The sequence below is a fragment of the Pristiophorus japonicus genome, chromosome 13 (genome assembly GCF_044704955.1).
Source record: "Pristiophorus japonicus isolate sPriJap1 chromosome 13, sPriJap1.hap1, whole genome shotgun sequence".
NCBI classification, from domain to species: domain Eukaryota; kingdom Metazoa; phylum Chordata; class Chondrichthyes; family Pristiophoridae; genus Pristiophorus; species Pristiophorus japonicus.
Window position 1 is genome coordinate 14,037,221 of NC_091989.1, and position 13,240 is coordinate 14,050,460.

Here is a 13,240-nt window from a genome sequence, read left to right on the forward strand (position 1 = left end):
CTAGCTAGGCCTCTGCCAAAGCCAGTCTAGAACCAGCAGCCTGGGTGGCTCAGCCTCCTATTAGCGCTCCGTCTCTCATCTGGCTCTTTCTCCTGCACTCTCCCACCTTGAGCACAGAAATCTAGGCGGACACCCCAGTGCAGTGCTGAGGGAGCGCTGCACTGCCGGTGGGGCCGTCCTTCGGACAAGACGTTAAAGCGAGGCCCCGTCTGCTCTCTCAGGTGGATGTAAAAGATCCCATGGCACTATTTCAAAGACGAGCAGGGGGAGATATCCCCGGTGACCTGGGGCCACTAGCTTTCCCTCAACCAACACCACCAAGACAGATTATCTGGGTCATTATCGCATTGCTGTTTGTGGGTGCTCACTGTGCGCAAATTGGCTGCTGCGTTTCCCACATTACAACAGTGACTACACTTCAAAAGTACTTCATTGGCTGTAAAGCGCATTGGTTAGACCTGAGGTTGTGAAAGGCGTTATAGAAATGCAAGTCTTTCAAGTCTTTTTTTTCCCCCCCCCCCAATAAAGCTTGTAGGTGACTTCCTGCTCTGCCTCGGAGCTGAGGTGGAACAGGAGATTTGCAAATTGGCTAATGTTGACACTGTTTCTCAATGCTTCAAAAATACATGCACAAAGCAGGTGAGGATGGAGGCATTTGGAGACAGTAACAACAATGCTTCATTTTGTTAGGGGAGGTCGGGAAGGAACTTAAAATCTGAGATGAGCAGGGAGTGCTGTGAAGGAATTCTATGATCGACTGGTGATACTTTGAGGTTTGATGAGCTGAGCGCCAGACTCTCTCGTAATAATCTTCATCGTGAAGATTTGAAGCATGAATATTGAAAGGATGAGGAAACAGTCAATTCATAGAGATAATAAAATACAGCATTTACAACACTATGAACATTTCTAAGAATGGAAATCAAAAATGTAAGACTTGCATTTATATAGCGCCTTTCACTACCTCAGAACGTCTCAAAAGCGCTTTGCAGTCAATGAAGTATTTTTTGAAATGTAGACTCTGTTGTAATGTGGGAAACGCAGCAGCCAATTTGCGCACAGCAAGCTCCCACAAACAGCAATGTGATAATGACCCAGATAATCTGTTTGAGTGATGCTGATTAAGGGATAAATATTGGCCAGGATTCAGGGGAAAAATTCCCTGCTCTTTGAAATAGCGGCACAGAATCTTTGACGTCTGCCTGAGAGGACAGACAGGGCCTCGGTTTACCGTCTCATCCGAAAGACATCGCACAACTTTAAGAAACAAGTTAGAGAGAAAGCTCTTGAAAATCTGAACTACAAAACAGAAAGTGCGCGCAATACACAGGAGATCTGTCAGGGCCTGAAAGGGAAAGACGGGTCCGAATGATGTCATATTTAATGCACGGATGTTCTGAAGGCCTTTGTCATGTATTCAACTGTCATTGTAACCCATGTATAAGCTGATCTAAGTTGTACACCTTGAGAACACTGACCACAAGGGGCGAACTTGTGGGAGACACTCCTAACCTGGACTATCCGGTATAAAAGGAAAAGCTCCACCCACCGTCTGCCTCTGGAGGTCTTGGTAATAAAGGTAACTGGTCACAGAGTGACCTTTTCTCAATATGGGCCTCATGCGCATTTATACTGTATAGTAAGGACATATTATTGGCGACGAGAAACTGGGATTTAAACCACGCGAGCATGGCCACTAGCAGCACAGAAGAGACGTACTGTGTTGGTGATGATTGGGACGACTTTTTTGAGAGACTACAGCAAAGTTTTGTCACTAAGGAATGGTTGGGACAGGATTCGGCCGACAAACGCAGGGCTCATCTCCTGACGGTTTGTGGATCCAGAATGTACTCCCTGATGAAGGGCCTTCTAGCGCCAGAGAAGCCGGCGGACAAGACCTTCGAAGAGCTCACCTTAAACCGGCGAGCAGCATGCACATGGCGAGACACCGGTTTTACACGCACTGGCGGCGAGAAGGGCAAAGTGTTCCAGACTTCGTGGCAGATCTCCAGAGACTGGCGAGCCTATGTAAGTTCCCAGATCCATGCAGAGCGGAGATGCTGCGAGACTTTTTTATTGAGGGCATCGGGCACGCTGGGGTTTTCAGGAAACTGATTGAGACCAAAGACTTGACCTTGGAAGCGGTGGCTCTGATAGCCCAGACAATTATCTCAGGGGAGGAAGATACCAGAATGATTTATGGCAAAAATCTTGGCTCAAATGCAGCAAACGACCAGGGAGTCAACATTGTTAACATGGCACACAGTTCTCTAGGCAGACAAGGGCAATCGGACATGCCCCAGCATGTAGTCGAACCCAAATGAGGAATTCAACAGAGACAATGGCTAGCTGAACGGTGATTCATGACATCGCAATGGACAATGCGGCCAGTAATGGGGCCATCAACACCTGTTAATGCTGCACTTTAGGACAGTTACAGAGACAGTCAGAGACGATCGACTGGTAATGGAACTTTTGTTTCCAACAATGGGGCCTCTAGCTCATGTTGGAGGTGTGGAGGCAAACACCCAGCCAGAGCTTGCAGGTATCAGCAATATACCTGCAGAAACTGCAATGTCAGCGGTCACTTGGCGCGTATGTGCAGGAAGCCTGCAGCCAGGTTGATGTACGAGGAGGACGGGCCCGATGTAAGCCCTACGAGGCTAAATGAATACTGGGGGAAATCGCTGGAAGCTGAAGTTCAGCGAGTTCATTTGGAGCACATATACAGTTCATACACCAGGACGCCACCGATAATGATGAAAGTGTTCTTCAATGGCATCCCAGTATTAATGGAGCTAGACACGGGGGCCAGCCAGTCCCTGATGAGTATCAAACAGTTTGAAAGGTTGTGGGTGTCCAAGGCCAGGAGGCCAAAATTATTGCCGATTGATGCACAGCTACGGACATATACAAAGGAGATCATAACAGTGCTAGGCAGCGCCACGATAGTCGTGACCCACAAAGATTCGGAGAACAGGTTGCCACTCTGGATTGTCCCGGGGGACGGTCCCGCACTATTGGGGAGGAGTTGGCTTGCTGTCATGAACTGGAAATGGGGTGATGTCAATGCAATCTCTTCTGTGGAGCGAGTATCATGCTCACAGGTCCTGGACAAATTTGACTCATTATTTCAACCCGGCATCGGCACTTTCATGGGGACCAAGGTAGTGATTCACATAAACCTGGACGCCAGGCCAGTACACCACAAGGCCAGAGTGGTGCCGTACGTGATGTGGGAAAAGAGAATGCGAATTGGACCGCTTGCTGAGGGAAGGCATCATCTCGCCAGTCGAATTCAGTGACTGGGCGAGCCCGATCGTGCCGGTGCTCAAGGCGGATGGGTCGCTCAGGATATGTGGTGATTACTAGGCCACCATCAATCGGGTGTGACTCCAAGACCAGTACCTGCGACCGAGAGCGGAGGATCTCTTCGCGACGCTATCCGGTAGCAAACTTTTTTCAAAATTGGACCTGACCTCAGCTTACATGACCCAGGAGCTGGCGAGTGAATCGAAGAAGCTGACCACCATCACGACACACAACGGGTTGTTTGAGTATAACAAATGTTCGTTCGGGATTCGTTCGGCTGCCGCAATCTTTCAGCGAAATATGGAAAGCCTCCTCAAGTCGATTCCAAGGACGGTGGTTTTTCAAGTCGACATTCTCATCACGGATCGCGATACTGAAGAACACCTCCACAACCTGGAGGAGGTGCTACGCAGACTGGACCGGGTAGGGATGCGACTGAAAAAGGCGAAGTGCGTCTTCTTAGCGTCAGAGGTAGAATTCCTGGGGAGGAGGGTAGCAGCAGATGGGATCAGACCTACTGCGTCCAAAACAGAAGCGATCCAGAGAGCACCCAGACCCCGTAACACGACGGAGCTGCGTTCGTTCCTGGGGCTCCTGAACTATTTTGGCAACTTTCTTCCCAAATTGAGCACGCTGTTAGAGCCGCTACACATGCTCCTACGTAAAGGTCGCGATTGGGTCTGGGGGGACAGCCAGGAAAGGGCTTTTGATAGAGCACGCAATTTGTTATGCTCCAACAATTTGTTAACGTTATATGACCCGTGTAAGAAGCTAGTTTTAATGTCTGTTGCGTCGTCCTATGGGGTCGGGTGTGTGTGTTGCAGCATGTGAATGACAATGGTCAGTTACAGCCGGTAGCTTATGCCTCCAGAAGTCTGTCCCGGGCAGAAAGGGGCTACTGGATGGTAGAAAAGGAAGCGCTAGCATGTGTATATGCAGTAAAAAAAAAATGCACCAGTACCTGTTTGGCAGGAAATTTGAGCTGGAGACGGATCACAAACTCCTAACGTCCCTTTTGGCCGACAACAAGGCCATAAATGCGAATGCATAGGCCCGCATACAGAGGTGGGTACTTACGTTAACTGCCTATGACTACACAATTCAGCACAGACCGGGCACTGAAAACTGCGCCGATGCACTCAGCAGGCTACCACTAGCCACCACTGAGATGGTCATGGCTGTTGAAGCTTTCGAAAGCAAAGGCTCACCTGTGACAGCCCGTCAGATTACAGTCTGGACAAATAAAAACCCGCTACTGTCTTTAGTTAAGAAATGTGTCCTGAATGGGGACTGGGCAGCCACATACGGGGCATGCCCTGAGGAGTTTAAACCATTTCATAGGCGCAAGGATGAACTCTCGATTCAGGCCGATTGCCTACTGTGGGGAAACCGAGTAGTCATGCCCCAGAAGGGCAGAGAGGTGTTTATCAGAGAACTTCACAATGAGCATCCGGGCATTGTCATGATGAAGGCAATTGCCAGGTCACACGTTTGGTGGCCAGGGATAGATGCAGACCTGGAACTTTGTGTTCGCAGGTGCAACACGTGTGCTCAACTGGGCAACACACCCAGGGAAGCCCCCCTTAGCCCCTGGTCCTGGCCCGCCAAGCCATGGTCACGCATCCATGTGGACTATGCAGGTCCTTTCATGGGAAAAATGTTTTTGGTTGTAGTAGACGCCTACTCCAAATGGATTGAGTATGCCATTTTAAATTCAAGCACCTCCTCTGCCACGGTAGAAAGTCTACGGACAATGTTCGCCGCCCACGGTCTACCGGACGTCTTGGTCAGCGACAATGGCCCGTGCTTCACAAGCACTGAGTTCCAGGGCTTCATGGTAGGCAATGGAATCAACCATGTCAGAACGGCACCATTCAAGCCGGTGTCAAACGGCCAGGCGGAACGAGCAGTGCAGATAATCAAACAGGGGATGCTCAGAATCCAAGGGGGTTCCCTATAAAGCCGCTTATCACGCCTCCTGTTGGCCAATAGATCCCCACCACACTCGCTCACAGGGGTTCCACCCGCATAGCTGCTAATGAAAAGGACGCTCAAAACCAGGTTATCCCTTATACACCCCATTATGAAAGAAATTGTTGAGAGCAGGCGTCAGTCACAATGTGACTACCATGACAGGAATGCGAAGGCGCGATGTATTGATGTCAATGACCCTGTTTTTGTCCTTAATTACGCTGCAGGGCCCAAATGGCTTGCAGGCACTGTGATTGCCAAAGAGGGAAATAGGGTTTTGGTAGTTAAACTTACCAATGGACAAATCTGCCACAAACATGTGGATCAAACTAAAAGGAGGTTCAGCAACCCCATAGAAGAAGCAGAGGACGAACATGACGTAGAGTTCACTCCTCCACAGGTGACCGAACACCGGAACCAAGTGGAGGAGAGCCCAGTCACTGTGGGCAGTCCGGACAGGCCTGAGGCACCGCAAACAGCAGACACTCAGGCCAGCGCCCAACAACCGGAGCCCCAACTCAGGCGCTCTACAAGGGAGCGTAAACCACCAGAGAGACTTAAGCTGTGATCCCAGTAAGACTTTTGGGGGGAGGTGATGTCATGTATTTAACTGTCATTGTAACCCATGTATAAGCTGACCTAAGTTGTACACCTTGAGAACATTGACCACAAGGGGGTGAACTTGTGCGAGACACTCCTAACCTGGACTTTCAGGTATAAAAGGGGAAGCTCCACCCACCGTCTGCCTCTTGAGGTCTTGGTAATAAAGGTAACTGGTCACAGAGTGACCTTCTCTCAAGTATGGGCCTCGTGTGCATTTATACTGTATAGTAAGGACATATTAGCCTTTTAACTACAGTACAAACTGGGCATGCAATGTTCACTCCGGAACATAAGCCCAGCTAATGTTGAGTGCCAATCTCTCACTGGGGGCCTTTCTAAGACACAAATCTTGCAAGTACAGGACTCCAAGTCTTGTCTGACATCTCCCGAATTAGGCTTATTGTCTGCGAAGACAGTGCCCTTCAGCAAAGCATCCTGTCATTGTCTCGCTGTCAATAGGTTTTAGCATGTTGCACAGCTAACGACTCTGGCTACGTTCAGTATTATTGATTAGTGAGAGGTCTGCTGTCCATCATATAAGAACAGAAGGCAGCACTGGCTATGCTGGATGTGACACAGGTTCACCGCGGGCTCTCAGTCAGATCAGCTGTCTGATGGTGTGCTGCGTCACCCTGCTTCACCCCTTCCCAACACACCGGAGCTTTGTTGCTAGCACCTCCCGATCTCTGTAACCTCCTCCAGCCCTACAACCCTCCGAGAAATCTTGTGTTTCTCTGATTCTGGCCTCTTGCACATCACCGATATCCTTCGCCCCGCCATTGGCAGCCGTGCCTTCAGCGGCCTGGGCCCTAAGCTCCGGAATGCTCTTCCTAAACCTCTCCTCCGATAAGACACTGCTCAAACCAAGCTTTTAGTCAACTGCCCTAATATCTCCTTATGTGGCTCTATCAAATTTTGTTCGTTAACACTCCCCGTGAAGCACCTTGGGATTTTTACTGCGTTAAAGGCGCTATATAAATGAATTGTTGTTGTGGGGCAGTATGTTGCTTTGACAGTCCGAACACTGAACAGGTTAGCATGACAACAAGTCCGATGAATTCAACAGTGATTTGATTGATGAGTTTTTCTTTGCTTTCCCACTTTTTTCCCCCCACCTTCCCTCCTGAGGCCCACTGACTTGTGGTGGGGGGTCAGATCCACAGGTACAGACTGCAAACCAGTCTAGCAACAGGTTGCACTAACAGGAGAGCAACAGCATAGTTGAGGCCATTTCTCTCTACACCCAGCATGTGCGGATTTTCCAGCGGGTATCATCGGAAAACAATCAGGAGCAGGAGCCTTGGCTGATTTCTCCCCCTTTAGTCTTGAGGCCAGTTAATGCCGCCATTGCTGACCTGACTGATCTGCTCACAGATTGAACGTGGCACTTCCCTGGCTCAGTAGCGCCCCAGTGCTAAAGACAAAATTGCTCCACTGGTCAAGGTGAAATTGCGCCTGTGGTCAAGGTGAAATTCTGCTAATGGTCAAGGTGAAATTGCCCCAATGGTCAAGGTGAAATTGGCCCAGTGGTCAATGTGAAATTGGCCCAGTGGTCAATGTGAAATTGCTCCAATGGTCAAGGTGGAATTGCTCCAATGGTCAAGATAAAATTACACTTGTGGTCAAGGTGAAATTGCTCCAATGGTTTAGGTGAAATTGCACCAGTGGTCAAGGTGAACTTGCATCAATGGTCAAGGTGAAATTGCACCATGAACCGTACAGGTGAAGAAGGCCCCAGGTTAGATCCACAGTCTAATACTGAGATAGCTGATCTCAGAGACATTGGGCTCAGAGCCCTGTGGCTACAGAATGGGAAATGAAGGAAAAAGGAAAGAGATTGCATTTATTGAGAGTATTATCGTGTCTCTATATTACCAGTGCTGTCACTCTGTTATCAATGCAAATACGGCAGTCATTTTGCAAACAATAAGTTCCTGCAAACAGCAAAAAGTGGGTTACCAGTTTCTGAATGTTGACCAGGAACTGGGAGAACACCCTGCTTTTCTTCAAAAAGTGCCATGGGATCTTTTAACACCCACCAAGTCCTGGTTTAACAACTCATCCAAAGGACAGCAAGCTAGAACAATGTAGCACTCCTTCAGTTTTGTCCCGAAGTATCACCTAGATTGTGCGCCCAAGTATCGGGTGGGGCCCGAACCCACAGTTATCTGGCTCAGTACAGTCGGGCGGCGTTACCGCTCCTGATCACTGTCCCATCTTTGAGAGCGGGCGTGCATGGACATTGAGGGTAGGCTCTTGGCCTATTGTATGGGGTACCGGGGAAGGCAGCACCTCAGAGACAAGCCGACGGGTTTTGTTGTCCAAGAGGTGTATTTATTCCGAAAAAGGGGACAGAGAAACTAGCGCGTGAATAACACAAGCAGCAGAGGGCTTATTGGGGAAGTTATAATGGAGCAATTTGGCTGGAAGACACCAGACGTGTCTCCTGAGTCTGTTCAGCAATGATGACCTGTGAACTGATAATCCACAGGGCCAGTAACCTGACAAACAAGATAGTCGATTATTTTTTTTTAAGTATAAATTAGCAGAGGAGATAGCAATAGACTGTGCATGTGTGTAAATATTTTTACCTTTGTTCCCGCAGTGCAATGGGGCAACAGCAATCAGCAGTCGATGCCTGGTATGTATCTTATAAATTACTTTTTGATTTTTGTGACTGTATGTATAATCTATTGTGTGTTAAATATTCTGCCTCTGCGCATGCTTTCCGTCACCATTTTCCATTATAAATCCCACGGTCGGCATTTATAATGGGAGCTGGCAATGTGAACGTGTCATACCGCCACTGGTGGGAGGGTGTAATTACAGGTAGTTTCCATTCCAAGTGTGAACTTTGGAATTTATAATGGAAATGAGGACAGGTTTATCCCGACTTTCAAGTTACATTCTGCACACCTGGTCCTATAATCCCTCACCCTCCAACCCACTTCAGCTGATGACTACACTTTGTCTGATAACGCTCCTGTGAAGCGCCATGGGACGTTTTACTACGTTAAAGGCGCTATATAAATACAAGTTGCTGTTGTGATGAAGTCCTTTAAAGTTTCATGTTAATTTTGGGGAGGAACCAACGGGGGTGGCGAGGAGGGAGAGATTTCCTTTCTGTGCTGTTTGTCCTTTTTTTTTATTCGTTCCTGGGATGTGGGCATCGCTGGCAAAGCCAGCATTTATTGCCCATCCCTAATTGCCCCTCGAGAAGGTGGTGGTGAGCCGCCGCCTTGAACCGCTGCAGTCCATGTGGTGAAGGTGCTCCCGCAGTGCTGTTAGGGAGGGAGTTCCAGGATTCTGACCCAGCGACGATGAAAGAACGGCCGATATATGCCCAACTCAGGGTGGTGTGTGACTGGGAGGGGAACTTGCAGGTGGTGGTGGTGTTCCCTTGCGCCTGCTGCCCTTGACGTGTGAAATTCCCTCTCCTCTGGCAAAGTTGGCTTGTTTGTTTGGAGAATTGTAAAGCTGGCATCTGAAAATTGAATGACAGTGCACACTTCCCGATCTCCCCGAGCCTTCCCGATCTCCCCGAGCCTTCCCGATCTCCCCGAGCCTTCCCGATCTCCCCGAGCCTTCCCGATCTCCCCGAGCCTTCCCGATCTCCCCGATCTCCCCGAGCCTTCCCGATCTCCCCGAGCCTTCCCGATCTCCCCGAGCCTTCCCGATCTCCCTGTGCTTTCCCGACCTTCCTGTGCCAGCACCAGTTACAGTCTGGTCTGCCTGCGGCCAGCTCGGGGACAGGATTAAGTTTGAGATTGGTTATTTCTAATTCTCCTCTCAGTGCAACCGTAATGTGTTCTTCCCTTCTTTCCTCCCTGTGCGTCCTTCCACACTTCCAGTAGCAGGAGCAACAAATTCCAGCGCCATGAATTCCTTGACCTCCCTGGGAACGCTTCAGGGGCTGGCCGGAGCCACTGTTGGGTTAAATAACATAAATGCACTGGCAGGTACAGTATAGCATTGGGTGAGGATAACGGGGGTTGGGGGAGGGAGGGGGGTGCACAAGGATAAAGGGCAGTATGTGGTTTTATGTGGTGCACACCGCCATCTAGTGGTCGGGGAGACCCATTTCAGAAACTCACCTCGATGTTGTCAAGCATTCTCATTTTTAAAGGGGCACCTTAATAATGTATTATGTGTTGGGCTATTACTTTTTAAATCTAAAAGACCTGTCTCGTCATTCGTGGCACAGATGACATCTACCTCTTTGTCACCGGCAAACTGCTGCTAGTTCACGTGTAAAGCGCATAAATAAATGCAAAAACTCACCTTCCTAAACGTAGTCAAACTTTCAGGGAAAGGTGCCAAGTGGAGTCTGAACACTTCCCCTGAGGGAAGGGAGGAAAATCATTAGGTGGGGGTGGGGAATATCACACATGCCCAATCCCCCGTGCAGCAAATTAAACAGCAGTCGGCATTGGCAGAGGTGGCCTTGATCAAAGCAAGGTGTATCCTGCATGGTGCGGAAGATAGAAAGTAAAGAAAGCTATCCGTTAGCTTCAAGTCAGAGGGCCAGATCCCGCTCTAATCCCATACTGGCCCCCCTTGGCTCTTTCTCGGTGTAGAACATCAACTCAATGGGAAACCATTCCAATTTAAGGAGTTCCAGTTTGTGAACCTGTGGAATTCGCTACCACAGAAAGTTGTTGAGGCCAGTTCATTAGATATATTCAAAAGGGAGTTAGATGTGGCCCTTACTGCTAAAGGGATCAAGGGGTATGGAGAGAAAGCAGGAATGGGGTACTGAAGTTGCATGATCAGCCATGATCTTATTGAATGGTGGTACAGGCTCGAAGGGCCGAATGGCCTACTCCTGCACCTATTTTCTATGTTTCTATGGAGGAGGGCACGGCCTGGGATCTGGATCCACTCCCAACAGATCCACAAAATGAGTTCAGATTGTCAGTTGATGCGTCCCAGAGCTCCAGACTGCAGAGAATGTTCCCTTAATGGAGAATGGTTGACAGCCCGTCTCTGTCGCCTTGTCACTTCAGATTTGTGGGTCAGTTCAACCACTGAGCTTTTAAAAATAAATAAATTCAGTCCCAATATATTTTGTTCCTTACTGTCGAAGCTCAGTCTCTCTTTTAAATTGCACTTCTGGTGACTGTGGGCGAACAGGACCATTAACTAACTACGGAGCGCAGTTGGTGACAAACACATTGTGAGCATCATCCATCCCCCACAGCCGCTCGAGTCCATCAGAATCCCAGATCAGTTGCATGTTTCCTGCATGTTGCATGATCCAAGAATTAAAACAGCCTTATTTGGGAATGTGAGAGGATAGCCGTTTTTTGTCAGGAACTATTGAATGAGTGCAATTTTTTCTCTTTATTGTTGGTTTGATGTAAAGTTGCTCAAATGCTCTCAGGTATGGCGGCGCTCAATGGCGGACTGGGAGCGACGGGCTTGACGAATGGATCGGGCGGCACCATGGACGCCCTGACTCAGGCCTACTCAGGAATCCAGCAGTACGCAGCAGCCGCACTGCCCACACTGTACAGTCAGAGCCTGCTTCAGCAACAGAGCGCTGCAGGCAGTCAGAAGGAGGGTGAGTGCTTGTAAACCCCCTCCCGACTCTTTCTCTCCTTCGTTAGTTGCCACTCACACTGCAGGGTTTGCATATTCTGATAGCAAAACAGTCCAGGGCAACCAAGAGGCGATTCCAAGGCATTGTAGGGTTCAGGAGGCCCCATGAAGTAGATAAGTGTTGGAAAGGGCACAAATTTGCAGGGCTACAGGGAAAGGGCAGGGGAGTGAGGGCTAATTGGATCACTCCTTCAAAGAGCCGGCACAGGCACTGTGGGCCAAATGGCCTCTGTCTGTGCTGTTTGATACCCTGATTCTATAAACTCCTGGCCTCCAAGCTTCATTACTGTCAGATACAATTTAAACCCAGTGGCATCCATTATATGAGTATTGCTAAGACACTGCAAGTTGCCCAATCAGCCAATGGGGTTGTCGTGGCAGCAGCCAATGGGTAACATCCTCTGTTGATTGATGACAATCTCAACCTCTTTGGTGATCTGCCGACATTCATTGCTTTTTTTTAATTTCAAATGGATAATGAAATCTGCTGTTGATATTAAGCCACCTCAAAATTGCTGGCATAGGACATTGGTGTTAATTTGATCAAATATATCGGGGGCCACAATTCAACATTGGGGAGGAAAGAGAGGCTGTAGGGGTGTGATCGTCCATTCTATGCCCCTTTCCTGAAAAGAGCAATCTGGTGGGGTGTATACACAGGCGGCTGATCCAACTGGCTTGCACCCACGCCGATGTTAAATTGGCAATTGAAACGTTGGGTGCTGAATTGCCGATGACTGACGTTAACAAATACATTGCTGCTCACCGTTCAATGGTTATAACTTCGTGAAAGGTATCGGTGTGGAGTTGGTAATGAATACACAAGCATATATTTGCGTCTCTTTAAATATGGCAATGGCGGGTGAATCGCCAAGCAAGGTCAAGGTCAGCGCTTGTAGCAGCGGTTGATGGGGTTGCTGGTCTGCCGGCAGTACGACCTCCGGCACCCCCGTGTTCCAGCCGCCAGATCAGCTCTCCCATCCGCTCCTTTTATGAATGGTGGCCTTGCCTGCTCGTTGCCTTGATGATGGCGTTAAGGTTCAGAATACCAGCCCGACCCTATTGGAATTAATTATCTCAATTCACCTACATAGCTAAATCTTTTTTTTCTCGCAAATGTGAGTTGTTTTGCAGTTTATGCTGCGAATTGGGAATGAGCGCAGCTTGCAATGGAATGCCAGTATTTGACGTATTAGTCTCGAACGCTATTGATAAATCAGCATTGAAATATATTGGTAATCAACATTAAATTGGTCATAAAATGGGAACCGAAGTTATTGCTGTTAAATTGCTAATGAGCAATAATAATGAGTACAATTGATGATTAATGGTAAACAATGCAAGTGTTAAATTGCCAATTAAAGCTACTGGTATTACTGAAGGGTATTGGTATTAAATTAATATTGAATGTTACTGATGTTAAATTGGTAATGAACATTTTTGGTAGCAAATTGGTACCTAAAGCTACTAGTGAACACATATGTTCGTGTTAATGGTCGATATTAGTATTCAACGGCTGCGTACATTTCTGTTGTGCTCCTCTCATGTACAGAAAGATGGCTCACAGCACTTTGCAGAGCAGAGCCTAACATTGGGCAGCAAGCTGGAGGAAAAGGAAGCACAGGTAGGGGGTAACGGCACAGTGTCAGAGAAGGGCTTGTCGGAGATCTTTGAAAACAGGAAGGGGGCGGGGTAGCAACAAGCTGGAGGGATTTGAGGAGGGCGTTCCAGAGAGCAGAGCCACAGAAACTCT

The 13,240-nt window shown here is 48.5% G+C and overlaps 1 protein-coding gene across 28 annotated transcripts in view; it reads left to right on the forward strand.

Moving 5' to 3' along the window:
• The window catches only part of celf2 (cugbp, Elav-like family member 2), a 654,485-nt gene that overhangs the window by 632,270 nt on the left and 8,975 nt on the right, over positions 1-13,240 (forward strand). For 17 of the 28 annotated variants that reach the window (XM_070897133.1, XM_070897131.1, XM_070897152.1 and 14 more), the window contains 4 exons: positions 8,492-8,527; positions 9,738-9,845; positions 11,252-11,449; positions 13,040-13,111. In XM_070897133.1, coding sequence (XP_070753234.1) covers positions 8,492-8,527; positions 9,738-9,845; positions 11,252-11,449; positions 13,040-13,111 — 414 coding nt within the window. The remainder of the gene's footprint in view (positions 1-8,491; positions 8,528-9,737; positions 9,846-11,251; positions 11,450-13,039; positions 13,112-13,240) is intronic. The other 11 variants (XM_070897135.1, XM_070897139.1, XM_070897132.1 and 8 more) reach the window with 6 other exon arrangements.